This window comes from Lagenorhynchus albirostris, chromosome 13 (genome assembly GCF_949774975.1).
Source record: "Lagenorhynchus albirostris chromosome 13, mLagAlb1.1, whole genome shotgun sequence".
Taxonomy (NCBI): Eukaryota; Metazoa; Chordata; class Mammalia; order Artiodactyla; family Delphinidae; genus Lagenorhynchus; species Lagenorhynchus albirostris.
The window spans coordinates 462,370-488,021 of NC_083107.1; the positions used below are offsets into that span (position 1 = coordinate 462,370).

General features: G+C 56.1%; 1 protein-coding gene across 3 annotated transcripts in view; it reads right to left on the bottom strand.

Annotated features, from left to right (window-relative positions):
- Positions 1-12,722: 12,722 nt before the first annotated feature.
- SH3RF3 (SH3 domain containing ring finger 3) overlaps positions 12,723-25,652 on the bottom strand; it is a 201,051-nt gene continuing 188,121 nt past the window's right edge. For 2 of the 3 annotated variants that reach the window (XM_060169480.1, XM_060169479.1), the window contains exons 8-9: positions 18,751-19,082; positions 15,472-15,997 (exon numbers count right to left, since the gene is read on the bottom strand). In XM_060169480.1, the coding sequence (XP_060025463.1) occupies positions 15,751-15,997; positions 18,751-19,082 (579 nt within the window). In that variant the 3' untranslated portion in view covers positions 15,472-15,750. Of the gene's footprint in view, positions 13,837-15,471; positions 15,998-18,750; positions 19,083-25,652 lie in introns of those variants that run through there. The other variant, XM_060169478.1, reaches the window with a different exon arrangement.

Below are 25,652 nucleotides of genomic sequence, written 5' to 3' on the forward strand. Positions count from 1 at the left end.
GGCAGACAGGGATTCTCCCCTGGAGGCTCCAGAGGTGCACAGCTGTGCCTGACACTTAGATTTTAGTCCGGTTCTGACTACCAACGTCATAAGATAAATAAATTTGTACTGTTTAAAGCCACTACATTTCTGGTAATTTGTTATAGCAGCAATAGTAAACAAATACATTCCCTAAAAATGGATAAAAGAAACATCCCAAATTCATTTTACAAGGCCAACATGGCTTTCATTTCAAAGCCTAATAAAGACATTCTGAGAAAGGACAATTATAGTCTGATCTCATACATAAACAAACATGCAAAAATCCTAAACAAATTACTAACAAACTGAATCCAGGGACATATCTTTTAAAAGGTAGTTCCTCATATCCAGGAAGGCAAAGACGTTTTAACATTAGAAAATTAACCAGTGTAACTCACAGCATGGATATTAAAAGAAAAATCATATGGTCATCCCTGTAGAATCATAAAATACTGTTAAAATTTAGCATCTTTGAGATGTAAGAAAACAAAAGACTCTTAGAATATCAAATAGAAGGAAACGTCCTTAACTTGATAAAGGGTATCTGCAAACAGTAACCAGCGCAGGCATCACGCTTACGATGAAACACTGAAAGCACCTGTAAGGTTGGGGGCAAGGGACGCCGGCACAATCGTCCCCTTCCATTAGACATGTCACCGGAGCCGGCAGCCCCCTCAGGAGGCAAACAATAAAGACAGGCTGGGCCTCAGTCCTCACAGGTGACACGGCTGTATATGCAGCGAGTCCACATGCAGCTGTGGCCAGAGCACTGGGATCAGGAGTCCACAGAGTCGTGGCACAACTGCCCACCGATGATGCAAGGGGGTTGGCCACCGGGCAGGCTCGAGTGTCGAGTGTCTCACTGAGCAAAAAGCAAAGAATCTCAGCTCCGGAAGGTGTGTCCTGGGCTCTGTCCCGCCCGCCCCCTCCGGCCTCAACCACTGCCCTTTTGTTAACTGGCTTGTGCTCAGGCTCTGCTGCCCCCAGGCCTGTCTAACTGTGGTTTGGGGTCAAGGTCAAGGTCCTCCACAAGGCCCACCCACTCTCAGGTGCCTGCATGTGGCCTGTGCCTCAGGGAGGGAGGCCCAAGCAGCCTTTGCTTAAATTCCTGCCTCTGTGGAAACCATCGCTTGTGTGGACAGAGCCACCGCAAGCCGTGGTCACCCATGAGGTCAAATCCGCGTGGCCCCAAACCTCCAGTTCTCCTGCCCAGGCCCCCGGGAGGAGACAACCGCACAAGTAAACCACCCCAGGGCACCGGCCCTGACACGGCGGCCTCAGGTCCCAACGGTGGTGGTTCCAGGTCAGGAGTGGTGACCCGGGAGCCCGGGGGGAGGCCGAGCGCCTGGTCCCTCAAAGCCTCGCCCTGGCTCACTTGGTCGGCACCGTCCTCGGTGCCCTTTCTCCACATTCATGACGGCTGCCCCGAGGGTCAGCTTCCTCCCCCGAAGTTCTGGAGAAACAAAGTGAAAATGCAGCTGCTGGAGGATGAGTGTCCCTTTACTGCTGACAAAGGCTACTCAGTGTGGGACCCGAGGGGGCTGTGGGACGAAACCCAGTACTAGGGCACTGGCCCTGCTGAGGCAGAACTGCACCCAGACGGCCTGACAGGAAACAGAAACACCTGCTCCGTGACGGTCAAGGGCAGGGCCATGTCCAGCTGCTCCTCCTGGGGTCGCCCACTCCGGCGGCTTCTGAGGCTCCTGGGAGCCCTCCGACACCCCTCGGGCTCCCGTGTGAACTCTGGGGAGCAGGTAGGCGGTGCTGCTGCCCAAGCGGACCGGGAGGAGGGTGAGGCCCAGAGGAGAGCGGCCGGAGTCGGAGGCTGCCCTGCCTCCCGGTGAGGCCAGCCCGGCTGGGGGAGCCCTGGCGTCCGAGTCTTTCCAAGCAAGAGGGAAGCCGTTTGTCCACAACACTTGGCTATGAGCGCCTGGCAGGTCAGCACAGGCTGGTGCCCAGAAAGCGCATCTGCAGCTACTGGGGCGCTGACCTCCGGCATCAGGAAGCCGCTTGGCAGGCCCGGGCGAGACGACGTAAGGAGAAAGCGGCCAGCCTCCGCAGCAGTGCCTGGAGTGCTCGCCGGGGCCGCCCGATTCCTTATTTACCCTCTTTATTCCCCATTTCCCTGCCGAGTCGTTAATCTCAGGGTTTAAGGTGCTACTCCACGTGGGAAAAATACTAGCTTTAAAACGAGATGCTTATAGAAGGAAACATCTTGCAGACTCCAGAGAGTCTGAATGACGGTGTTACCCAGTCCAAGCTCGTCCTGCTCTCCACTCGACAGGCCAATAAACTGAGAGGCGAGCTGCTGGGGCAAAGAATAGCGGCTTTATTCGGAAAGCCAGCAGAGCAAGGCGGCGGGCCCGTGGCCCAAAGAACCCTCTTGCTGAGTCAGAATTCAGGCTTTTATACTAAAAGGGGCGGGACTAAAGCCAAGCACTTCCTGGTTCCCGGCAGCCTCCGGAGGGGAGGTGTTAATTTCTCCCTCCTGCTGTCATTCACAGGTGGGCCTGCTCAGGAGGTTTCCTGGGAGCTAAACACAGGTATTTTAGCTGAATGCTCATTACCTGGGAGGCAGGGGTCCCAGAGATGGGCCGTTATGGAGAATTTAAGCTTATAGGCAGCATCCCTTTAGTGATTAACTGGTAACAGGATACAAAGGCTCTTCCCGATTACAAGAGAAACTAGGTTAACAATGAACAAACACATCTTATCAAGAACAATGCAAACCAAGAGACACTATCTTCTCGAACGCTGAATGAAAAAAAGTCAACCTAGAATTCCATGCCAGTGAAAATATCTTTCAAAAATATGGGCAAAATAAAGACATTAAGACAAACAACAGCTGAAAAACTCCACTGCTAGCACACTTCGATTACATAAAATGTTAAAGGAAGTGCTTCAGGCAGAAGAAAAATGAAACCTAAAGGAAATTCAAATCTACACAAAGTAACTGGAAAGAGTAAACACATAACATAAAAGCCTGTTTTTCTCCAGTTTAAAAATTGCCTTGGGATTTCCCTGGTGGCACAGTAGTTAAGAATCCACCTGCCAATGCAGGGGACACGGGTTCGAGCCCTGGTCCTGGAAGATCCCGCCTGTCGCAGAGCAACTAAGCCCGCGTGCCACAACTACTGAGCCTGAGAGCCTAGAGCCTGAGCTCCACAACAAGAGAAGCCACCGCAATGAGAAGCACGTGCACCGCAACGAAGAGTAGCCCCCACTCGCCACAATTAGAGAAAGCCAGCACGCAGCAACGAAGACCCAACGCAGCCAAAAATAAATAAATAAATTTATTTTTAAAAATTGCTTTAATATTATACTACCATATATAAAACAGATAACCTAAAAGGACCTACTGTATAGCACAGGGAACTATACTCAATATTTTGTAATATAAGGAGAAAGAATCTGAAAAAAATAGATATAATTGTATGTGTAACTGAATCACTTTGCTGTACACTTGAAACTAACACAACACTGTAAATCAACTATACTCCAATAAAAAAATTTCTTTTAAATTGCTTTAAGATAATCAACTGTTTAAAGCAAAATCAAAATAAATTGTGGGCCTCTGTAACAGATGATAAGGAGCAGGGCCCTGTGGGCTCCTGGGCACAAAAGCCTTTCTGTGTCCCCCATGCATTTCTTGATTACAGGAAATGGGCTTCATTCAGCCTCCAGGACCTTCCCTTAGTTCCAACGAGCAGGTTCAAACAGTTGCTAATCAGGGAAGCGAGAGGATGCAGAGACCAGGGAGGAGCAGTCAGGAAGCAATAGCGCAGCCTTGGGGCAGGTCCTGGTTCCCCCTCGAGGGATGCACACAACAATATCTTTGAGCTGTTTTGCAGATACTGAAACCCCCTCCAGGTGGTAGAAGTTAACTGTCTGCTGCTCACAAGCACGGAGACCCCAGACCAGTTGGAACCCGAAGGTTGATGATGCCGACTCCCAATTACCTCACCGCCAACCAATCAGAAGAGTGTCCACGAGCTGATCACACCCTCTTTGAGCCATTACTATGAAACTCCTCACTACCCTCTCGAAAGGGAGCACAGTTCTTGAGGCCCTGGCCAGCTGTGTTCCCTCTTTGCCTGGCAAAGAATAAAGCTATTCTTTCCCTTCCTCCAAAACTCTGTCTCTGTATTTTTGTTCAGCATTGGTGCACACAGAGCCAAGATTTTCGGCGCAAACATAGAAGTAAAATGTATGAAAACAGTGGCACAAAGGCTGAGGAGGGTAGAATCGGTGTATTCGAATGATAAGTGCTCACAAAATATGTGAAGAGGCATAATGTGTATCTTTAACATTGTGATAACTATCAATGACAACTAAATACACATACTTCAAACTCTAGATCAATCACAAAATTTTAAAACAAAGTATGCCTCGAGTCAAAAAAGGAAATAAAATGGAAACATAAAAAGTACTAAATTAATCCAAAGGAGTCAGGAAAAGAGGGGGAAAAAAGAAATAATGAAAGGATGAAATGACAAAAAAGAGCAAAATTGTAGACTGAAACCCAATCACATTATGTGAATGGTCAAAACACTCCATGTTAACAGGCAGAGACTGGCAGGTTGGATTTTACAAGGAAGATACAGCTATCTGAAACACTACTTTAAAGATGAAGACAGACTAAAAGGATAGAAAAAACATATGAGAATAGGAATGAGACAAAAGCTAGAGTGGCAGCGTAACCAAGACAAAGTCAATTCAGAACAAGGAACTGCACCAGGGAGAAAAGGGGCCATTTCTAAATGATAAAGGGGCCAATTCACCACGAGAACCTATCCATCTTACATGTGTTTGCACCTAATAACCGAGTCAAAATACATGACGCAAAAAACCGGTGGAACTAAAGAGACTTGCAGATACCACAGACGTTAAAAGGACAAATCCACCGTTGTAAACGGAAACTTCAACTATGTTCTCTCTGTAACTGACAGAACAAGTCCAAAGAAGAGCTATAAAGATATAGAAGGCTTAAGCAACACTATCAATCAATTTGATCTAATTGACACACAGAGATCACAGCCACCCACAGCAGCAGGACACACGTTCTTTTCAAGTGTACGCAGAACATTCACCAACACAGAACATATTTTGGACCATAAAACCAGCCTCAAGAAATTCAAGAGGGCTGCAATTGTATAAAGTATGTTCTCTGACCACAATGGAATTAAACTAGCAATCAACAATGGAAAGATACCTGGGAAATTCCTAAATACTCAGAAATTAAATAACACACTTCTTTTAAAAAAACCCTACAGGCTCTCCAAAAAAAGGCAAATTTACAAAATATTTTTAACTTAATGAACACAAAAACAGACAAAAAATTTTGTGTGATGCAGCTGAAACATGCGGTCGTGTTCTGTGTCGGGCCTTTAAAGAGGTAGGTAAGGCAAATGAGTTCACACGCGTGGGCTTGAATCCAACAGGACTGCTGTCCTTTTAAGAGGAGGAGATCAGGGCACAGATGCACAGGGGGAGCCACGTGACGACCCAAGGAGAGAGGCCTGGGGAGGAGCCAGCCCTGCTGACACCTAGATCTCAGACTTCCAGCCTCCAGGGCTGTGGGAAATGAAACATGCTGTTTAAGCCCCCAGGCTGTGATGGCAGCCCACACTCACTAAAGGGCCCCTTCTTCCTGTTCTGTGGCGCCTGTGTTCCAATGTCCTGTGTCTTGTCTGGTTTTCTAGTTGTGTCAGGCGGAAGGGTAAAGCCAATGCTGTTTTTCCATTATGTCCATAGCAGAAGTCAGTTTTGGTCACTCAGCAATGTGCTCCATCCGTGATCCACAGAGAGACGGCCATTCTAGAACGGCAGGTTAGAAGGCAACCCAGTGGAGATGGTAAAAAGAAACACAGGTGTAAGAGGAAGAGTCTCGCAGTGACGGTGGCTTAAACAGACAAACGTTTACTTCTCTCTCCCGTGGGCAGGCCATCCACCACGGCTTGGCTGGTCAGAGCCCCTCCTCCTCCTTCTCTGCTGTCCTGTCTTCGTGGCCGGAGATGGCTTTGGCACATCCACGCCCCAGCTTTGGGAAAGCCGGGAAGAAAGGGGGTCCCCACTCGTGGCCTGGGCTGGCTGCAGGGAAGTTTGGGAAATGCATTTTGCGGGAGGACGGGGGAAGTGGCAGCTGTCAGTGCCCCCCATCCAGGGAGAGAAAGGCAGCCAACCCAGTGGGACGCAGGCGCGAACTCCCCTCCACCCAGGGACGGTGGCCACGCCTGTCTCCACCGCCTCGAGGCTGCACAGGGAAGCCCCTGACAGTGGCCTCGTGCCTGGCACCGAGAAAGAGGAGAAATGAGCAGCGCTAAGACACTGGGCCCAAAACCAAACGCTGAGGCGTCCCGGGAGCACGGCCTCTGCTGAGTATGACGGACAGGGCTGAGTGGGGTTGCCCAGCTGTTAAACCTAACCTTGCAATCTCAGTTCTGGATCACGTTTCCAAGTCTAACCATCCTGACGAGACCCTCCAGGAGGCCATTAGAACAGCAGGCCCCCGACCCCCGGCAGCTTGTCAGCTGCTACAGGAACAGAGCACAGAAGCTCCCACTTGCCTGGGAGACGCACAAAGGGCCGTGGACTGTGGGGGGGCGCCCACGCAGATGGGTTTCCCGGCCCCCGCCCCGTTTCAAGAAAGAGAGCCCTGCTTTCATCGGCTTTACGAGCTACTCTTCCACAGAAGATTTCATTTGAACAAAGAGTTCTAGCGTTTTAAAAATATAAAATCGAAAGCACTTTTTTTACAATTTTACTTGGCCAATGCAACTTGACCGTTTGTACTAATAGACAATAATTCCAAGGCCTGGAAAGTGACCTAGTCTATAATTGAGGAGAAGCTCGCCTGCCTTGCCAGTCCTGCCCCTTTGTCCTGGGAGTCCCCTCGAGTCCTGATCCCTGGGGGCAGCTGTGTCACCACGAATCCTCCCCCAAGCGCCACAGCTGCGACAAGCGAGCCGCCTCACAGGACCCTCCGCGCGCGCACCTCGGCAGTTCTGCATTTACTTATGTCACATCCTCCTTTTGAGGAACCCTGGTCGCGCTGGTCGGTCAAACACAATAAACGGCAGGTTTCTGTATGTAAGATTCTACAATTACTCGGGTCGTGCACGAATCTCTTCCCTTGAGGAAACTGTGACCTTGGTTCCGCTGTCTGTCATATCCACCTGCCCCACCAGGCTCTGGGTAATTGACAGATGTGATATTCACGCCCTGCCGCCTTTACCTAAATTACAGCGTGCTCTACTGGCAGAGCCCTGTGGTGTGCCACCAGAGACCTCCCTTCGGCTTCACAGGGATTTGACTTGGCCCCACAGATGATTCCGAAGCCTCTGATTAAAATCTAGGTCCTTTGATGAGTTCACCGAAAAAACATGCCTCAGCGATGCGGCAGGCGAACAGCTGCGAAGTCATTCCCAGGATGACTCACGTTTATCAGGGCTCTGATGCATAGTTAAGAGGCGCATTAAAGCGCTGAGTCAGCGGCGCGCATGGACGTGCCACGGTGCTGATAACTCGGCGGTGCTGCAGAGCCTGCCCCTCTCCCCGCTGTAAGTCAGCGCTCAGGCCACGGGGGCCGAGAAGGGAGAGCGCCCTGGACCCTCCGAGGGCCGCCGCGATCCAGCCCGGAGGGTGGGAGGCCGCCGCGTCGGAAACCAGAGTCAGGACCGCAGCTTCCGACGCGAAGCCCGGGAGCACCGACGTCCCGGGACGCGCCCCAGCCGGCCCTCGAAGGCCCGGCCAGGCCTGGGGTGGGGACCGCGGCCGCGGGAGGCTCCGGGTTCTCCCTCCCTCTTCCAGCCCCGCCCCGCCCCGCCCCCAGCTCAGAGGCTGCTGCCCCGCGGCGCCCCCGGGTCCCTGTCAGCCGCGCCACAGGCGGCGGCTGCTCAGCTTCTGACTCTCACTCCAAACAGGTCATCCGACTTAGACGTGGGAAGCTACGTTTCAGTGAGGCAGCGCTGAGGGAGCTCCAGAGACGCCCCGCCCACCGCCCAGGTTCCGCTCCCGCGCACACACGAAGCACATTCCGGTGCCCGTCCCCGTCACACTCGCTCACTCCTCCACGTCCCCTTCTCACAAGAACACGCGCGCCGCCCCCGCATCCTCACCTGCTCCTTCATCCACTGGCGTGGAGCGCAGCACTCCCCCGTCTCCCGGGTCAGAGGGCGGAACCCGTGCGCCGACGTGCCGTGCGCCGACGTGCCGTGCGTGGGCCCGTGCGTGAACGTCCCTGTGCGTGGGCTCCGTGTGCCGACGTGCCGTGCGAGGGCCCCGCGTCCACGTGGCACCTCCTGGGGCGCAGGTGCGCCGGGTCCCCTTCCGGGGCATCACCTGCGTCCCAGCGGCTTGGCGGGCAGAGCAGCGTCCCGTCTGCCGGTCCCGGTGTCGCGTGAACCCCGTTCCTCTGATTACGAAGGCGGCTGCACGTCTTCTCTTATGGGGCCGTCGTGTTTCTTTCTTGGAACCGTCAGGGGAAGAGCTGCTTATTTAGAGAAAAGGGCAGTTTGGTACCAAAAAGTTGAGGCCCTGAGGGTCCTGGAACGGGAGAGTCATTCCAGGAACAACAGAGCAGGGAGGACTGTTTCCCAGCCTAGCCCGAGGCAGAGGTTTCATCCAGGGGGTGGGGTCCCTGGGAAGGAACCTGGCCCCCCCCTCAGGTTGGGCCCCGGGCGAGCGCGGGGGGGCAGGTGGCAGAGCCCGTTGCCGTCCGCACACCCCTGCCCGCCCTCCGCGCCCCCCGGATGCTCCCCTCCAGGGGACCCGCACGCACGCCGTTTCCTTGGCCTGTGTTCAGCCCCTGCCGCAGCCGTGCGCACCCCCTCCTCGCGGGGCGGGAGTCCTGCCCGGTGCTTGCTGAGCCGTCCCCTCGGTGGCCCCTCCGCCGCAGCGCGGTGCCGGCACTCACCTCCTCCGTGGGGGCCTCCCGCTCCGCCTGGAGCCTCTTCCTCAGCAGTTCCGGACGCTCCCCATCAGGAGGCCCCTCCCCCTTTGCCCCGCTGGCCCTCCTTCCGTCCCTGTTCAAACAGACCCACTAGCCCTCCCGAAACGGCCCAAGGCCCGGAGGGGTCCCGGGGGTCATTCAGGACCCGACCCGGGTCAGAGGAGCGTCAGCCTTTGGTCCCTTCAGCTTCAGAGCAGGCCCTGGGCACCTCCCCTGCGCGGCTCTCGGCGCTCCGGCCTCCCTGATGTCCTTGCAAGGCCCTGTGGGCACTCTGGGCCCACCCAGGGCACCAGGAGGGTCTCCCTAACTCAGGGTCGGCAGGTTAGCAACCTCAACCCCTCTTTGCCTCGTAACCTGACAGGTTTTCAGGTTCCGGGAGTGGGACACGGGCCGTGGTTCTCAATCTGCAGGGCGCTTGCACACAGCCCCTCCCTGCCGCCCTGCCAGTGCCCCCCCTGCTTTGCCGCCCTGTTATCTCTGCCCTGCCTGGTGCAGGGGCTCCTCACGGACCTCCTCTCCCCTTCCTTACCCAGAATCCCTTTTCTGAACCACACACCCTCCCCTACCCCTTCCAGGCTGAGTCCTGTGACTGGAGGTCTGGCTCCAGGCTTCCCAGGAGGACCGGTGGCTGTGGACGCAGAGCCTGAAAAGGCGCGTCTGCTACGGTCCCTGGAACAGCCCTCGCTCTGCTCTGGGCTTGCAGGGAGGGATGGGGCAGGGTGAGGCCGCGGGCGGGGCAGAGCACTGCCACTGCACACTCCACGGTGTCACCAATCTGTCCTTGCCAATGAAGGGCCGGCTGTGGAACGGCTCCCCTGGGGAAAGGAGACCCGAGTTTCCCCAGGGCCGATGTGTGCCACCTCGTGAGTGTCGGGGACAGAGAAATGACTCCAGCTGCCAAAAGCCGTGGGGCTGAGGTCTCAACAGAGTCCCAGTTCCCTGTGGACAGTGGGATTGTCTCTGCTTCACAGGTGAGTGTCCAGCTGCCCTGACCAGCCTGGACTCGGACGTGGCTCCAGGCCCAGGGGCAGGGGTGTGCCGTGTCCGTCCCTGTGGTCAGACTTACCAGGCGGCCTGCGGGTCGTGACGGCACTGCCTCCTCCGGCCCTCAGGCCCGACGCACTGTTTCCACGGAGGGCCTGGCTCAGTGCCCGGCCTTGGGCACGGGTCTCGGGGGTGCACTGAGCGTGAGAACGGGCGCTTCATCTAACGCCCACCTGGCTCAGTGCCCGGCCTTGGGCAGGGGTCTCGGGGGTGCACTGAGCGTGAGAACGGGCGCTTCATCTAACGCCCACCTGGCTCAGTGCCCAGCCTTGGGCAGGGGTCTCGGGGGTGCACTGAGCGTGAGAACGGGCGCTTCACCTAACGCCCACCTGGCGGAGTGTCTCTGACCCAGCTTGCTGGGGAGTGCGTGAAGGCTTCAGCACTGCAGCACGGGCTGGCCTCCCCTCCCCACCCTGCAGGCGGTGTTACCAGTCTTCCGCTAGTTCACTCCTTCCGTCCACATAGAAGAGGGAGGTAGCTCCGGGCTAAGCTTCCCTCCAGCTCCAGTGACATGACGATCAAAGGCTCTGTGGGGGAGGCCCGGCCAGGAGGGCAGCGGGGTCGCCTCCAGGAAACACCCTGACAGGCCTTGGGTCATGTGTGGCCCTCTGCTGGGCCTCCCTCTGTCTGGCTACTGGAGACAGGCCCCCCCCGCCCCCCCCTTTGGAGATAGGCAGCCTCCTGACGCCCCTCCTGCGGGTGGGTTCCAGGCATCCTGCACCCCGTGTTCCAGAGGACAGGCACCCGAGGCCAGACACACAGGCCAGGTAGTGAGTGTGCTGGTCTGGGAGGCCGATTCCAGGCACTCTTGGCCAACAGGACTTGAATGACTACTGACGTGAAGGCTTCCCACAAGCAAGGCAGGGGCATCACCCACAGAAAGCCACTCTGCTTTTCCAGGCAAGCAGGAGCCTGCAGGGGCCCCGGAAGCCACCCAAGCCCCGCGGGCCTGCAGGGACCCTAGAAGCCACCCAAGCCCCGCGGGCCAGGCTCAACTCTTCCTGCCCAGTGGCAGAATCCCAGCCTGGGCCGGGAGTGGCTGTCTGGTGCCCCCGGTCCCCTCAGCGGCCCGCCACCCTGACACAGACCCCGGGTGGCCCACTCGGAAGCTCCCGGGGGTGGCAGGGCTGTGCGCCCACAGGCTGGCAGAGGGGACGTGGGGGACGCCTGCCGACTCTGCTCCTGCCCGGCCCGGCCCCACCTGACTGCTCCCCCATCCAGACACCAGGCCTCTCCACGTTCAGTTTTATTGAAAGACTCGGAAACACAGGCATCATGGTTTGTCATCAGTTCGTCCCTCCAGAATCACACACTGACATCTGTGCCTAACAGAAGCAAGGGGTGCATGTGTGTGACTGTGCAAAGTGCCAACAATTTCCCACCGGAGCCCGGCATTCACTGTGAGGCTGCCATCTCCTGACTCTGTTCCCGTGGCCCTTTGATGGCCCGATGGCCCTGTCACCTCCGTGTCCTGATGTCAGTGCATGTGGCTGAGGACTCTACCCTGCTCCTCAGAGCATGTCGCCTTGGCCCCAAAGGCCACATCACGAGCACGGTGCGTGAGGTCTGGACCTGGGGAATCTGAGGGTATCAGGCAAAGGGTTGGTTCACCTTAGTGCCCGGGACGAGGGCATCCTTCCGGCAGGACGGCCCGGCAGAAGGGTCTGCTTCTTCTCCTGCTCTGTCTGTGGTTCACTGGTCACGAGGGCTGATTTTCTGACCAAGGGTTTGAAAACAGCCCAAAGCACAGGGGTGGTCGTGCGTGTCCATGCTCCCTGCAGCCTGGCCGGCGAGGAGGCCCTGACGCTGGTGGCCCCGGGGAGTCCCCAGCACCCAGTCCTGACTCTGCACAGGAGAGGCTGGCGACAACTTTGCTAAGACACCTGCAGGGGGGCGTGCCCCCTCCACCAGGCGCCAGCCTCTCAGCATCACGTGGGCGGTGCCGGGAGAGGTCTGTGGTGTTGCTTGGTAACTGCCCACGTTTAGAAAGAAGACTTTCCTATCATCTGTGGACGCAGTCAGCTCTGGTTTCACTGGAGAACACATGTCTCACTCAGCATGTTAATCTGCGCATGTTTTTGGTGATGACATAACTGTAGACCGCACAGGATTTCTGTGCAGGAAAGCAACTAACCTGGCAACGTGACAAACGTGCACCTTCTGGCTGCACAGGGCTCCCTGCGTTTAAACCGGATTTTCTTTTCTTTGATTCAGAACAAATTTCTCAACTGTCAATCTGTCATGTCCTGGAGAGAGGAAGAGCGCTCTTCTCTAGGAGCGACCCGCTGGCGTGGAGCCACCCGGCAGCAACAAGTGGCCAGGTCACACCCCAACACAGGAACTCTGAAGACCACGTTCCTGCCACGGCCTCATGGCGGGCCGGGGAGTGGGCTTCTGGGTTTTGTTGCAGACATGCCAAAGGCTAGTGTGTTCAGCCTGATTTAACCCTGAGTGGCTTTGCAAAACGAGAGAGGGTTTAGGAACTGACAGGAACGTATTCCTAAGGTGTCTCTCTCACGGGCTCCTCCTGTCGGGGCTTGGGGGAAGGTGGACTCGTGGGTGCCCTTCGTGGACCCCCGACGGGGAAGGTCCCAGGATCAGAGCTGCCCCTCCCCGCCCAGCTCCCTGGACCTGCAAGTCTGCATGACGCCTCAAAGCCCTCGTTATCCTCGTGGCTCTGGTCTCGAGACCAAGGTGCGCACTGAGAGCAGAGCAGTTATTTATTTAAAGAAAAAAAGGAGAAACCGTCACAAGGCAGTCGGTCTGAACGGTGGTAAAAACCGCACGTTTGGACAGTGGAAGTGCCGGCTGTGGTGTCCCCTCTACAGCGCAGAAGGGAAGCTCTGCCTCCTGACCTGGGGTCCACCCTCCTGCTCCTTTACTGCCACCTCTTGTCAGAACATCTCCAGATGCGGCAGGGGCTCTGGAAGGGTGGAAAGACACGGGCTCTTCCTAACTCCTCCAATGCCCAGGCCCCTCTGGCCCCACGAGCACGCGGCTGTGAAGACCTGGCTCTCCAGGTTCACATGGTGCCCGTGAACGTTCTGCCCCTTGGTGTCGCCCCAGAGACTTTTTCTTTCAAGCTCAACCAAGCCCCGACTAGTTTTACAAAAAGGCAGCACCAGATGTATGAAAAATAGGCAGTGAACGACCTGTTAGACATTTATGAAGTCTAACAGCTTGGCAGTAAAAAGACGTAAGAAAGAAGAAGCACGAGGGAGGGGACAGTGGTGGCAAAGCGCGAGGCACTGCTGCCACCTCGCCCCGCGGGAGCCACGTGCTGGCCTTGCCCGGACGGGGCAGGTGACGACCCCGGGCCGGGGCACCATGCTGAGGCTCCAGGTGGAGGTGCCTGAGGTATAGCCGGAGACGAGGGTCAGGACCCACGGGACACCCGGAGCCGCCCAAAGGACGCTCTCCAAAGCGCGGGGCCCTGCCCCCCGCCGGCCCCGCCAGCAGATGGCAGAGGAGCGCCCCGGCGGCGTCTGCTCCCTGTCAGAGGACACGGACGGGTGGAAGGCGTGACCTCCTCGCCCCCGGGTCCTGCGCGTGCGGGCGTCCCCGTCAGGTCCCCAGAAGGACCCAGGGCCTCGGGCGGCCGCTCCCCTGGGGTCCCTGCACCTCCGTCCCTGGGGGGGCAGCAGTCACGGCCTCAGAAGCTCTCCACGAAGCTGCCGGGGAAGAGGCCGGTGCGGCCGTTCCTCTGCAGGGTCCCCTTGTACCAGCCGTCCTCACGCTTCTTGTGCACGAAGACCACGTCCCCTTCCTTCAGCTCGATCTCTGCCTCGCTCTGGGGCGGGTATGAGACCACCACGCGGTACCTGGGGAAACAGATACCAGGGGTGAGCCGCCCACCACCTCCCGGACCCCGGGGCTCCGTCCCTGTTTTCAGACCAACGTGCCATAGATCCACCTGGAGACGTGAGTCTCCGCTGTGCCTCTGCCTGCCGGGCGCCTGAGCTCCGACCAGGAACAGACCCCTGGGCCTCGGCAGCTCTCTGGAGCTGAGACAAAGGCCTGCACCCCACCCCTGCCCAGGAAGCCTCAGGGGAGAAGGCTCTGAGGACCAGCCTTGCTCTAAAACGCCCGAGGGCGAGGGCAGACCGGCCATGCGCGTCCCTCCCTGCCGCCCAGCCCGGCAGAGCTGCCGGCAGCCCCCTCCAGCCGGGGACCCCACAGGGCTCGTGTGTCCCGCTGTCCCCAAGCCCACCACCCTTACGGGGGGCAGGACTGGTCAGGTGAGCTGGGGGCTCCGTGCGCAGATCCTCACTGTGGGTGGTCTCGTGGCCGGCAGGGCCGCCTGTTCTCGCTGCCTGCGAACCCCACCCAGCTCGTAGGCACCACGGACCCCGCGGGCTGGGTGTGGGGGGAGGGGAGGGGCGGGGTCAGCAAAGGCCTCCCCATGGACCGGCCGGGCGCCCGGCACGCTCCTCTCCCTCCGCCTCCAGCCCACCATCCACACCGCCCTCCTCCACTGGAAGCACGTCGCTCGGACTAGAGGCAAGCTGGGAAGAGGCTCTGTGTTCCCGTCGACCCCCCGCAAGCGCACCGGCCCCTCCCGGTCACGGACGCCGGGCCTGCCTGTCCCTGCCTGTCCCTGCCGTCCCCGCGCACCGCCCACCACTCCCTCCTCACCAGACCGACCTCAGCCCCACGCTGCGCCCCCGTGTCCTGGGGGCGTGTGGGTCGAAGGGTGGGGCTGCTGGGAGGGTCGCAGGAGCAGCGGCCAGGAGCTCGCACACAGCTGACCCCGTCCCCTGCTCCTGGGCCCAGTCTGGCCAGCACCCCTGCCGTGGGCACTGGCAGAGCAGGAGCGTCTGTGGGCCGGGGAGAGCAGTTCAGGGCGCCCTCCGTCCTCGGCTCCCCGCTCCCAGCCCCGCCCTCAGGGCCCGGGTCCTCCTCCGGGTCCCGAAAGGCCCAGGCAGCCTCCCTGGGCCAGAGGTGCAGACTGTGCTCCCCCTTCCCTCTGGCCACCTCCCCATGCTCTCTGAACTGCAGTCTCTCCTGTCCCTCCTCCCTGGCAGCACCTGGCCTGACCCTGTCCCCTGGGGAAGACGCTCAGGTGCAGAAGACCCGGGCCGGCCCTAGGAGCTCGCGGGCCCAGCCCGCTCCAGGCGGTGGAAGCGGGGGGCGGTGGAAGCGGGTCGCGAGGCCGCCCGGCCTCCCCAGGTGCCTGCAGCGTGCAGGCCGGGACAGTGGCCACCGCGGTCCCTTTCAGGGAGTGGACGAGGCGAGGAAGGGGACGGCATCTCCTGCCCTCCCAGCCCCGCGTCCCTGCAGATAGCGGGGACACAGCAACGCCCGTGAGATCAGCCAGCACACACAGACTGCCCCTCCCACACCCCGGCGCCCAGGCTGCAGGACCGCCAGGACCAGCACCGCCCCCGCTTCACCTCGGCTTCCTGCCCATCCCCCTCCTCCAAACACCACCCCCTTCCCTCAAGTCCCCAGGAGAGAACGCGTCGAGATCATTCCTCACGCTCCCAACATAAGTTTTAGCTTTTGCCTCAACTGCCAGATGTGAAACAAGCAACTTTAAAAGTGTAATTTGCTAGAAAAAAATTAATCTGGTGCTTCTGAGCGATCCCGTGATTTAATGAGCCCGGATGGATGATGTGGGCTGAGCGTCTACAAGACCAGCATTCAGTTTTCTGCCCAGATCCTTCCAAGACGCTGAAAGAAACTGATGCTCAGCGGCCCCAAAGGGCCAAGCGAACAGTGACACGATCCTGGCGTCACACGTCAGAGACTGTCCTGAGCGGCTGCGTCAACCACAGCCATCTGCAGACATCAGACTCACGGACCAAAGGCGCACAATTCGAAGGGAATCCGACCACTGCAGATGCAGTCGCTTTGCCTGTGGGGTTGGGCACATCCTCCGTGTCACCAGAGGGGCCCTTCAGAGCCCCCGTGTCGGTCCCCATGAGGGCGAGTGGTCCGGGGTCGGGGGCTGTGGGCATCACAGTGGTGTCCCTCCAGGACCTTGAAAATGATAAGAATACACCCTGGACACCAAACTCTAAGGTCTACACATGCCTTGGGTCCCTGTGGCGGCTCTGACGGATTCCCACGAACAGTGCCTGACAACGTACACGTCTCATCTGGGGGTTCCGGAAGTCCGATGTCCGACACAGCCTCACGGGGCGAAGTCGAGGGGTAGAGGCTCCGGGGCAGGTTGTGTCCCCTCCCCTCCTCCAGCCCCCAGAGGCTGCGGCGTTCCGGTGGAGGCCTCTCCCTCCATCTCAAAGCCAGGACGGCGGGCCCAGCTCCTCATCCACCTGCGAGGACTCCTGAGGTCACGCGGGCCGCCGCGGGGCCTGCACGACCTCTCCACCTTAGGGTCAGCTGCTCGGTCCACCTGCTACCTTACCCTTGGTTTGGGGATTAGGGCACAGACGTCTTTGGGAGCCTCCCATGACCCACAACGGATCAAAGCAAGAAACTCCTAAATCCCAACAGAGCCGAACAGCTGAGGCCGGCGAGAGGTGAGGACACACAGACGGGGCGTGTGAACAGGTGGGGAGGCCTGTCAGTCAATGCGGAGGTGGGGGGACCACGGCCCTCACCACGGCCTCCCTGTCGTGTACGTCACGTCACACAGCGTCGTCTCCCATGTCATCTCACGCGTTGTTACGGTTGTTTTTGCCCTTGGCGTTCGCTACGCATTCATCCTTTTCCAGGTATTAATCTAGGTGTTTTGCGGCCATTATAGCCACCAGGCACTATCATCCCCGTGTTGTATGTAGGGGCCGGGACTCAAAAAGCAGACACTCGTTTGGGTGAAATGGCTGTTAAGTGGCAGGTGCTTCTCTTGCTGCAAGATTGTGATGCATGTTGGGGGCATGGACCGAGCCCAGCCTGCCCTTCATGCACAGCCCCCCTTGGCGGGCCCCCAAACAGGGGCTGGGGTGTGAGTGAGGGTGCGCTCTCCATGCAGGACTCTGGTCACAGCTGCGAGGTCAGTGTGACCCACCGGCCCGAGTCCAGGTGTTTCGGGAGCTGCCCCGGCCTGAAGGTGACGTTGCCATTGTCACGTCCTCAGGTCCGACCTGCTGGGGGCCGGTACATGGGAGTCCTGAGGGCTGCACGGGGTGAGGGCCGCGCTAGGCAGTAGTGGTCACTAAGGAGCTGTGCAGGGTGCTGGGGGCAGGAGGGCGCCCAGGGCCCCGGGTACAATATCCCCAGTTAGGATAGTCAGCTAACGGGAGTAACTCCCTGAACTTCCCAGTTAATCCAGTCAGCTAACGGGAGTAACTCCCTGAACTTCCCAGTTAATCCAGTCAGCTAACGGGAGTAACTCCCTGAACTTCCCAGTTAATCCAGTCAGCTAACGGGAGCAATTCCCTGAACTTCCCAGTTAATCCAGTCAGCTAACGGGAGTAACTCCCTGAACTTCTCAGTTAATCCAGTCTGCTAAAGGGAGTAACTCCCTGAACTTCCCAGTTAATCCAGTCAGCTAATGGGAGCAATTCCCTGAACTTCCCAGTTAATCCAGTCAGCTAATGGGAGCAATTCCCTGAACTTCCCAGTTAATCCAGTCAGCTAACGGGAATAACTCCCTGAACTTCCTAGTTAATCCTAGACTCCCATGATTTCTTTACAACAGGGTCTTTAAGCCCTTTGTGGAGTCTAGAAGTTGACGATCTGGGAAGGCAGAAACCCAGGGGAAACACGAGAGCAGCTTCGACATGTTTAGGGACCTGTCATTCCCCAGAGCCCCCAACTTTGGGACCCGGAGGAGGGGCCGGGACCCCCATTCAGAAATCACAGGCAGCTGGGTTGGTCCCGTGGCAGAAAGAAGGTTCTGACGTGGGAGAGCTGCCCGAAGGCGGAGGCTCCCTTGGGGAAGGAAGTGGAGGGAGAGAGGAGGGGGTGTGTGGTGTGCACTTGGTGTGTGTGTGTGTGTGTGTGTGTGTGTGTGTGTGTGTGTGGTGTACATGGTGGGTGTGCGTGTGACGTGTGTGGTGCGTGTCAGGCCAGACGGAAGGGCTGGCATCGGTCAGTGTGGCCGAGGGGGGGAAGGATCTGCCAGAAATGCCAGGACTGCGCGCTCAGGAGATGCTCCCCTTTTCACCGTTTAGGCAGCTCTCCCAGCAGGAGGGGCACTTAGAAAGGAAAGCGTTTCCTCCCCTGAGCGCCCTTCAGCCCTCTTTGAGGCTCTCTAAGGACCGATGACTCAAACGGGATGGCCCACAAGCAGGACACCAGCCTCTGGCCGCTTGCACCCGAGGCCTCGGGGGACTCAGTTTCCTGACCTGGAAAACTCTATGCTGAACTCTAAGAAATTGTTGTCTTTGGCAAAAAACACGAATACCGGCCATTTCACATGGTGTAACCCTGAAGGCAGTTTGGGGCCAGGTGTCAGAGTGGGCCGAGCCTGGAAGAGCTTCCCCAGGGCGGGGCTCGCTCAGGCCTACGGGGGGCTCAGCCCAGGGTCACTGCGGGTTCCTTTGGGGCAGGGGGTTGCAGGTCCCTCACTCCACTGCTCGCTCTTCGGGCTCAGGACACCATCAGTTCCACCAGATTTCCAGATGGATCCCTTGTAAACACAAACTCAGGACCCAGATGGACTCAGAACGTGAAACACGCTCCCGTTTTACCTGAGCTGATGGGATAGTGAGGGCCGCCTGGCAGGTTGAAACCCCAGAAACCTGCGTCATCCCTGTTCCCCAACATGGCTCCAGACCTCACAGACCACCACACCCAGGCCCAGGAGGACGCAGGCCCACCCTTACCTCTCTCTGGGCAGCAGCTTGGGCTCGGGGCGGATGGCGGCCGCGGAGAGAGGGGCCTGCCGGGAGGGCGACGGGAAGCTCAGATCCAAGGAGCCCGCCTTCCTGTGCAGCGGCTCCAACCCCAAGGCCCCCTGCATCTCGCCCTCAACGGGGCAGGACCCGGCCCTGCCGTGGACGGACAGTGAGGACACTTCGGGCCCCACCGCGCCCTGGAGGGAGGCGTCCGCCGCTGCCCGGGGGTCGTGGGTGGGCGAGGTGGACGGCGGGGAGCGCGACTTCCTCCTGGTGGACGCGCCGGCCAGCAGCTTCAGAAGCCCGGGCTTCTTGTCTTTCTAGAGAGACACACAGAATGGAGTCAAGTGGGTTAGTTCTCCCGGAGGCCCTCGTCGTCAGCGCGGGGGTAGGACCCTGTCAGGAAGCTCTAAACACCGTCCCGTAAAGATGCTCAGAGGAGGAGAACGGCGGAGACGGAAAGCCTTCCCAGCTCCTTCCTTCCCCAGACGTGGCGCAGGCGCCAGCACAGGCCCGGGCCCGGAGGTGCCGACCCGACGGCAGCCCCGCCATCGCGGGGCCACGTTCCAGCCTGGAAGCTTCACCTGGAGGTGGGGTGGGGGGCTGGTTATTCCACGTCAGCCGCCCCCCGCCCCGGGCTCCCAGAACCCACGTGTACAGACACGGCCTCATCTGGAGGCCCTGGCAGCACCGTGTGGTCTGTGCCACACAGGGAGCCGAGGTGCGCGTGTGTGCGCACGTGTGAGTGAGCGGTGTGGAGGAGGAGTGTGTACACGCAGAGATGCTTCCAGAGCAGTGTGCTCGTCTTGGAATCTAGACAGTGCCGTGGCCCTCCTGGGATTTACTTTCTGACGCTGGTGCGGATGAGCCGGCGCGGGGTGTGGTGTGGTACAGGCAGCACACGGAGCCTGACGCTGAGCTCCCGAGCCGGCGATGGCTGCCACAGCGTCTGCTCTGGTCACGGGGCCCGCCGGACCCTACGGTGGCTGGATGGGGACTCCTCTGCCCCCAAGCTGGGGACAGTTCGTGGTGCTGAAATCCCCTTGAAGTGCACTTAGTAGGGACGTGCATAACCTCAGGGTAAGTCAGTAACACTTTAGTATGAACAAATCTGACATTTTTCTCTACTCCCAGCACTGGTACTGATAGGAAGGATGGAAGCTGATGTCCTGCATGCTGTCCACGGCTGGCACGGGCGAGCCCTGGCCTGGAGGGGAGCAGGTGTGCAGGGGACGTGTCACAGGGCAGCCCTCTTCCAACATTCAAGAGAGATCTGTGCGTGGGGCACACTTAGGAGAGCTTCGGTCATTTGGCCACCGGGGGGCGCCATGCAGATGGCTCAGAGGCGTCCCCGTCCTCCAAGTAGCGGGGCTCCTGTGGCCACCATGTGGAGGAAGCGGCTCCCAGGATGACAGTCGCCTAACCTGAGACCAGCAGGAGAGGCACTGGCTCCGGTGGGCCGGTGGTCCCTGGCCCTCAGGGCCTCTGGAAGGGGAGCCACGCCGCAGCCAGACACCCAAATGCTGCTGGGTCTCAGGCAAAAAAGCCACAGGGTCAAATGCGATCCTGAAGTCCAAAACTCTTACAAGTGATTTAACTGTGTGTGTGTATGCATGTGTATGTATGTGTGTATATATGTGTTCGTGTATGCGTGTATGTGCAAGTGTGTGCGCATGTATATGTGTAGTGCGTGTGTGTATACGTGTGTGTGCATGTATATGTGTGTGCAGGTACATGTACGTGTGCGTGTGTATACATGTGCGTGTATGCGTGTGTGTATGTATGATGTGTGTGTATGTATGTGTGCACGTGTGTGTAAGCACACAGGTGAATAAAACTAAGAGCCACATGATGGGTCCCCAGGGCTGCCAGTGGCCCTGTGGTACCATCCACGACAGGGGGGGCCGTCACCCGACCCGCCTCGTCCCAGGGCTGCCCCAGAACACCACGCGGGCAGGGGGCATGGCTCTGACGTCCCGGCGCCCCCGTGTCCAGCCCGGGCCGAGAACGCTGCGGGCACCGGATACGCGCCCCCGAGCGGACGTGCTGGAGGTCACGGGCTCGCCGGCGGGGGGCCCTGCGGGTGTCCTTCCTCCTGACGAGCACGTGCCATCAGTGAGCGCCTGCCTCGCGGACCCACAGGAGCCCCGGGAAGGGAGGGCGCAGGAGGCCGGCGGCTGCGGGTCTGGAGCCGGGCGCCCACACGCGGGGGGATTTCCTGTCGGTCCCCGTGGTCAGTCACCACCGGCTGCCCTCCCACTGACCTCGGCGGACGCTGCCCGCCCCAGACGTCCGCGTCCACACACCCCGTGGAGCGGAGCGCGGGCTCGGGGGCCGGTCCAGCCCCTCCGGGCCGCCCTGGTCTGTGGGCGCAGCCGAGGCCCCACCGATGGGCCCCTCGCGGGCGGCGCGAGAGGGAGGACGCGCGCTGGGGTGGATCGGGGCCAAAAGCTCATGCTAAAGGAGCACGGGTTTGCTGGGGTTTCCCGGGCCTTTGCAAGCCCAGGCGCCGTGGGCAATCGCGCCCTGTTGCTTTTCGGGTCCACCGCTTTCCTCACAGCCCCCCTCCGCTCCTGGCTTAAATTCCCCTCCCCTAAGCACGGGTCACTTTCCACCCCAGTGACCCTCTGAACGACCGAGGCTCAGTCATTTCAGCCTTGCTGGGGGACCCCAAACATCTGAACTGTGGGAACACAATGCCCCCTGTCCCCCCACCGGCTGCGGGGGGCGGAGGGCACATCTCCAGAGAAAGGGGCCCTCGCTCCCAGCTGGGCCAGCCCTTCCCCTGCGACACCCCAGCTCCCTGTGCAGCTGACCGCCCCCACCCTGCCTGCCCCTCCCCTGACACAGCTCACCCCGGCGGGCTGTGCACTGGACGCCGGGAGCCCAGGGCAGCCCCGGTCCAGTCCCGGCTTTGCGTTTGGCTCACCGAGTGTTTAGGATCAGTGCAAGAGCTGGTTTAAACTATTACAGTCCTCACAAAATATGATTCTGTTGCTGTTCTTATGGTGTGTCTGGATATTTTTAAATGTTTGCAAAAAAAACAAGTTTGAACAATCTTTAGCTCCCGATACGTCTCTGCTTGTTCACTGTTGGCAGGGCCACGCGGCTAACGGGATCTTGGCTCCCCGACCAGGGATTAAACCCGGGCCCGTTGGCAGGGAAGCGTGGGGTCCTAACCACTGGACTGCCAGGGAATTCCCTGCCAATACATTTTTCTTAAATGAGTAAAATCAACTTCACTTCCTGTTAACCCTTGCCTTGCCTTGGGAGAGCCCAGGGACCAGCACAGGGCTCTCGGCTCCAGCTGACACAAAGAACCAACCAGGGAGTTCGATAAAATGTAGATGCGGGGCTCTGCCCTCAAGGGTTCTGATTCAGCAGGTCTGAGATGGTTCTGATCCAGAACCAAGGAAGTGATCAATTAGAAGCCGATGGTCACCTGTGCAACCAGGTAAGTGATTCCAGAAGACGGCAGACAGCTAAGACACAAGGAGGGGCCCAGCGTCGTGGGAAGGTGATCAAAGAAGGAGACTGTGTCCCCTACCTACTAAGTGCCTCAGCCCAGGGGACAGGCATGGGCTTAAAGTCGTGCTATGAAGTGCTGGGGTGCACGGGGGTGGAGATTCTGACCCGTGTGTCTGGCTGCCTAGCTGGCTCCCAGGCGAGGCTGCCCTCCCCAGTTGTACATTGGGTGGCAAGGGCCGTCGTTTGAGCAGGAGCTCACCAGGCACAGCAGCCGCGCCAGGCATAGGGATGGGTGGGAGCCAGGCCTGCAGGCATGAGAAGCTCCGGCTCTCACGCTACACACACACCTGGGTCTGCACTCTGCCTCCCATACAAACAATGTCCTTACGTTAGAGAAGGGATTACAGGCGACGTTAGGGAAACAAGCACGCCGGCACACACACACACACCCTGAAATAAAGTCACATCCCACTTTAAAAGAGTCATCTGGAAATCTAATATTAAAAAAAGAGACGTTCATTCATTATAGGAAAACTGTAAAACGTTTTACAAATAATAAAATGATAGTGTCTGTCCCCAGAGGCCTTGTTTCATAAAATATTAATGCAAAAACTTGGCCAAAGGAAAAAAAATTTAAAGCTTAAATTAAGAAGTGTTGCCAGTTAAAAGTCAATTAAAATTATGGAAAATTATCTCTGAAATTAAAGGAAGTCAAAGAGAATAGAATTTGATTTATAAAATGTGACATTTAATTTTTCAGGGAGTCAATTCATTTCATTAAAACGAAGTTAACCTGTAACATGGCCTATGAGTGCCATGTCCTCACCATCATCTCCTCATTATCCTATGGTGATTAGGTGGAGAAATTACAACTAACATCACAGAAATACAAAGGAGTAACAAATTGTTACTATGAACAATTATACGCCAACAAATTCGACAACCTAGAGGGAATTATACGCCAACAAATACGACAACCTAGAGGGAATGGAAACATACAATCTTCCGAGGCTGAATCATGAATAGAAAAATCTAAATAAACCAAATACCAGTAACAAAACTGAATCAGTAATCAAAAAACTTCCCCCAAACAAAGGTCCAGGTCTAGATGGCTTCACAGGTGAATTCTACCCAAGATTCAGAGAAGACTTATACCCATCCTTCTCAAATTATTCCAGAAAACTAAAGAGGAAGGAAACTCCCAAGCTCATTTTATGAGGCCAGCATTTCCCTGATACCAAAACCCGTCAAAGGCACCACACACACACACAAAGAAAACTATAGGCCAATATCCTTGATGAATATAGATGCCCAAATCCTCAACAAAATACTAGCAAACTGAATCCAACAATACATTGTAAGGATCATACACCATGTCAAGTGGGATTCATTCCAGGGATGCTAGGATGGTTTAACATATGTATATCCAACAATGTGATACACCACATTAACAAAACAAAGGATAAAAATCATATGATCATCTCAATAAAAGCAGAAAAAGCATTTGACAAAATTCAACATACATTCATGATAAAAAGTCTCAACAAAGTAGATATAGAGGAACATAGCTCAACATAATTAAGGCCACATATGACAAACCCACAGCTAAATCATACTCAATGATGAAAAGCTGAAAGCTTTTCCTCCAAGATCAGGAACAAGACAAGGATGCCCACTATGTTCTTCAACATAGTACTGGAAGTTCTAACTACAGCAATTAGGTAAGAAAAGTAAATAAAAGGCATCTAAACTGGAAAGGAAGAGGTAAAACTGTCACTATTTGCAGATGACATGATACTATATATAGAAAATCCCAAAGACTCCTCCAAGAAACTCTTAGAACTAATAAGTGTATTCAGCAAAGTAGCAGGATACAAAATCAATATACAGAAATCTGTTGCTGATAATGAACTATCAGAGAGACAAACAGAGCAAACAATCCCAGGTATAATTGCATCAAAGGAATAAAATACCCAGGAATAGATTTAACCAAAGAGGTGAAAGACCTGTACTCTGAAAACCATAAGACACTGAGGAAAGTGACGGCAGATGATACAGATAAATGAAAGATATACCACGTTCATGGAAGAACTAAGGTCATTAAAATGCCCATACTACCCAAATCAGTCTACAGATTAAATGCAATCCCTATCAAAATTCTTATGGCATTTTCCACAGAACTAGAACAAATCCCCAAATTCATAGGGAAACATAAAAGGCCCTGAATAGCCAAAACAATCTTGAGATTGAAGAACAAAGCTGGAGGTATCACAGTCTCTGATTTCAGGCTATACTACAAAGCGACGGTAGTCAAAACAGTATGTTACTGGCACAAAAACAGCTCCGTAGATCAGTGGGACAGACTAGAGAGCCCAGAAATAAACCCACACTTATATGGTCAATTAATCTATGACAAAGAAGGCAAGAATATACAGTGGGGAAAAGACAGCCTCTTCAATAAATGGTGCTGGGAAAACTGGACAGCTACATGAAAAAGAATGAAAGTGGACCACCTTCTTACATCATATACAAAAATAAACTCAAAATGGATTAAAGACTTAAATGTGGGACCTGAAACTATAAGACTCCTAAAAACAGAGGCATATGCTCTTTGACATCAGTCGTAGCAAGATTGTTTTGGACCTGTCACATCAGGCAAGGGAAACAAAAGCAAAAATAAACAAACAGAACTGCATCAAACTAAAAAGCTTTTGCATAGCAAGGGAAACCACCAACAAAATGAAAAGGCAACCTACTGAATGAGAGAAGATATTTGCAAATCATACATTCAATAAGAGGTTGATACCCAAAATATAAAGAACTCATACAACTTAATATTAAAAAAAACCCCAAACAACCCAACAAAAAAATGGGCAAAGGACCTGAATAGACATTTTTTCGAAGAAGACATACAAATGGCCAACAGACATATGAAAAGATGCTCAACATCACTAATCATCAGGGAAATGCAAATCCAAACGAAAATGAGGTGTCATCTCACACCTGTCAGAACGGCTATTATCAAAAAGAAAAGAAATAACAAGTGTTGGTGAGGGTGTAGAGAAAAGGGAACCCTTGTGCGCTGTTTGTGGGAATATAAATTGGTGCAGCCACTGTGGAAACAGTATGGAGGCTCATCAAGTAATTAAAAATAGAACTACCATACGATCCAGCAATTCCACTCTGGGTACTTATCTGAAGAAAACAAAAACAGTAATTAGAAAAAATATATGTACCCCTTGTTCACTGCAGCACTATTTACAATAGTCAAGATATGGAAACAACCTAAGTGCCCACTGATAGATGAATGGATAAAGAAGATGTGGTACATCTATACAATGGACAACAATGTGTATATATACATTCAGCCATAAAAAAATGAAATCTTGCCCTTTTCGACAACACGGATGGACCTGGAGGGT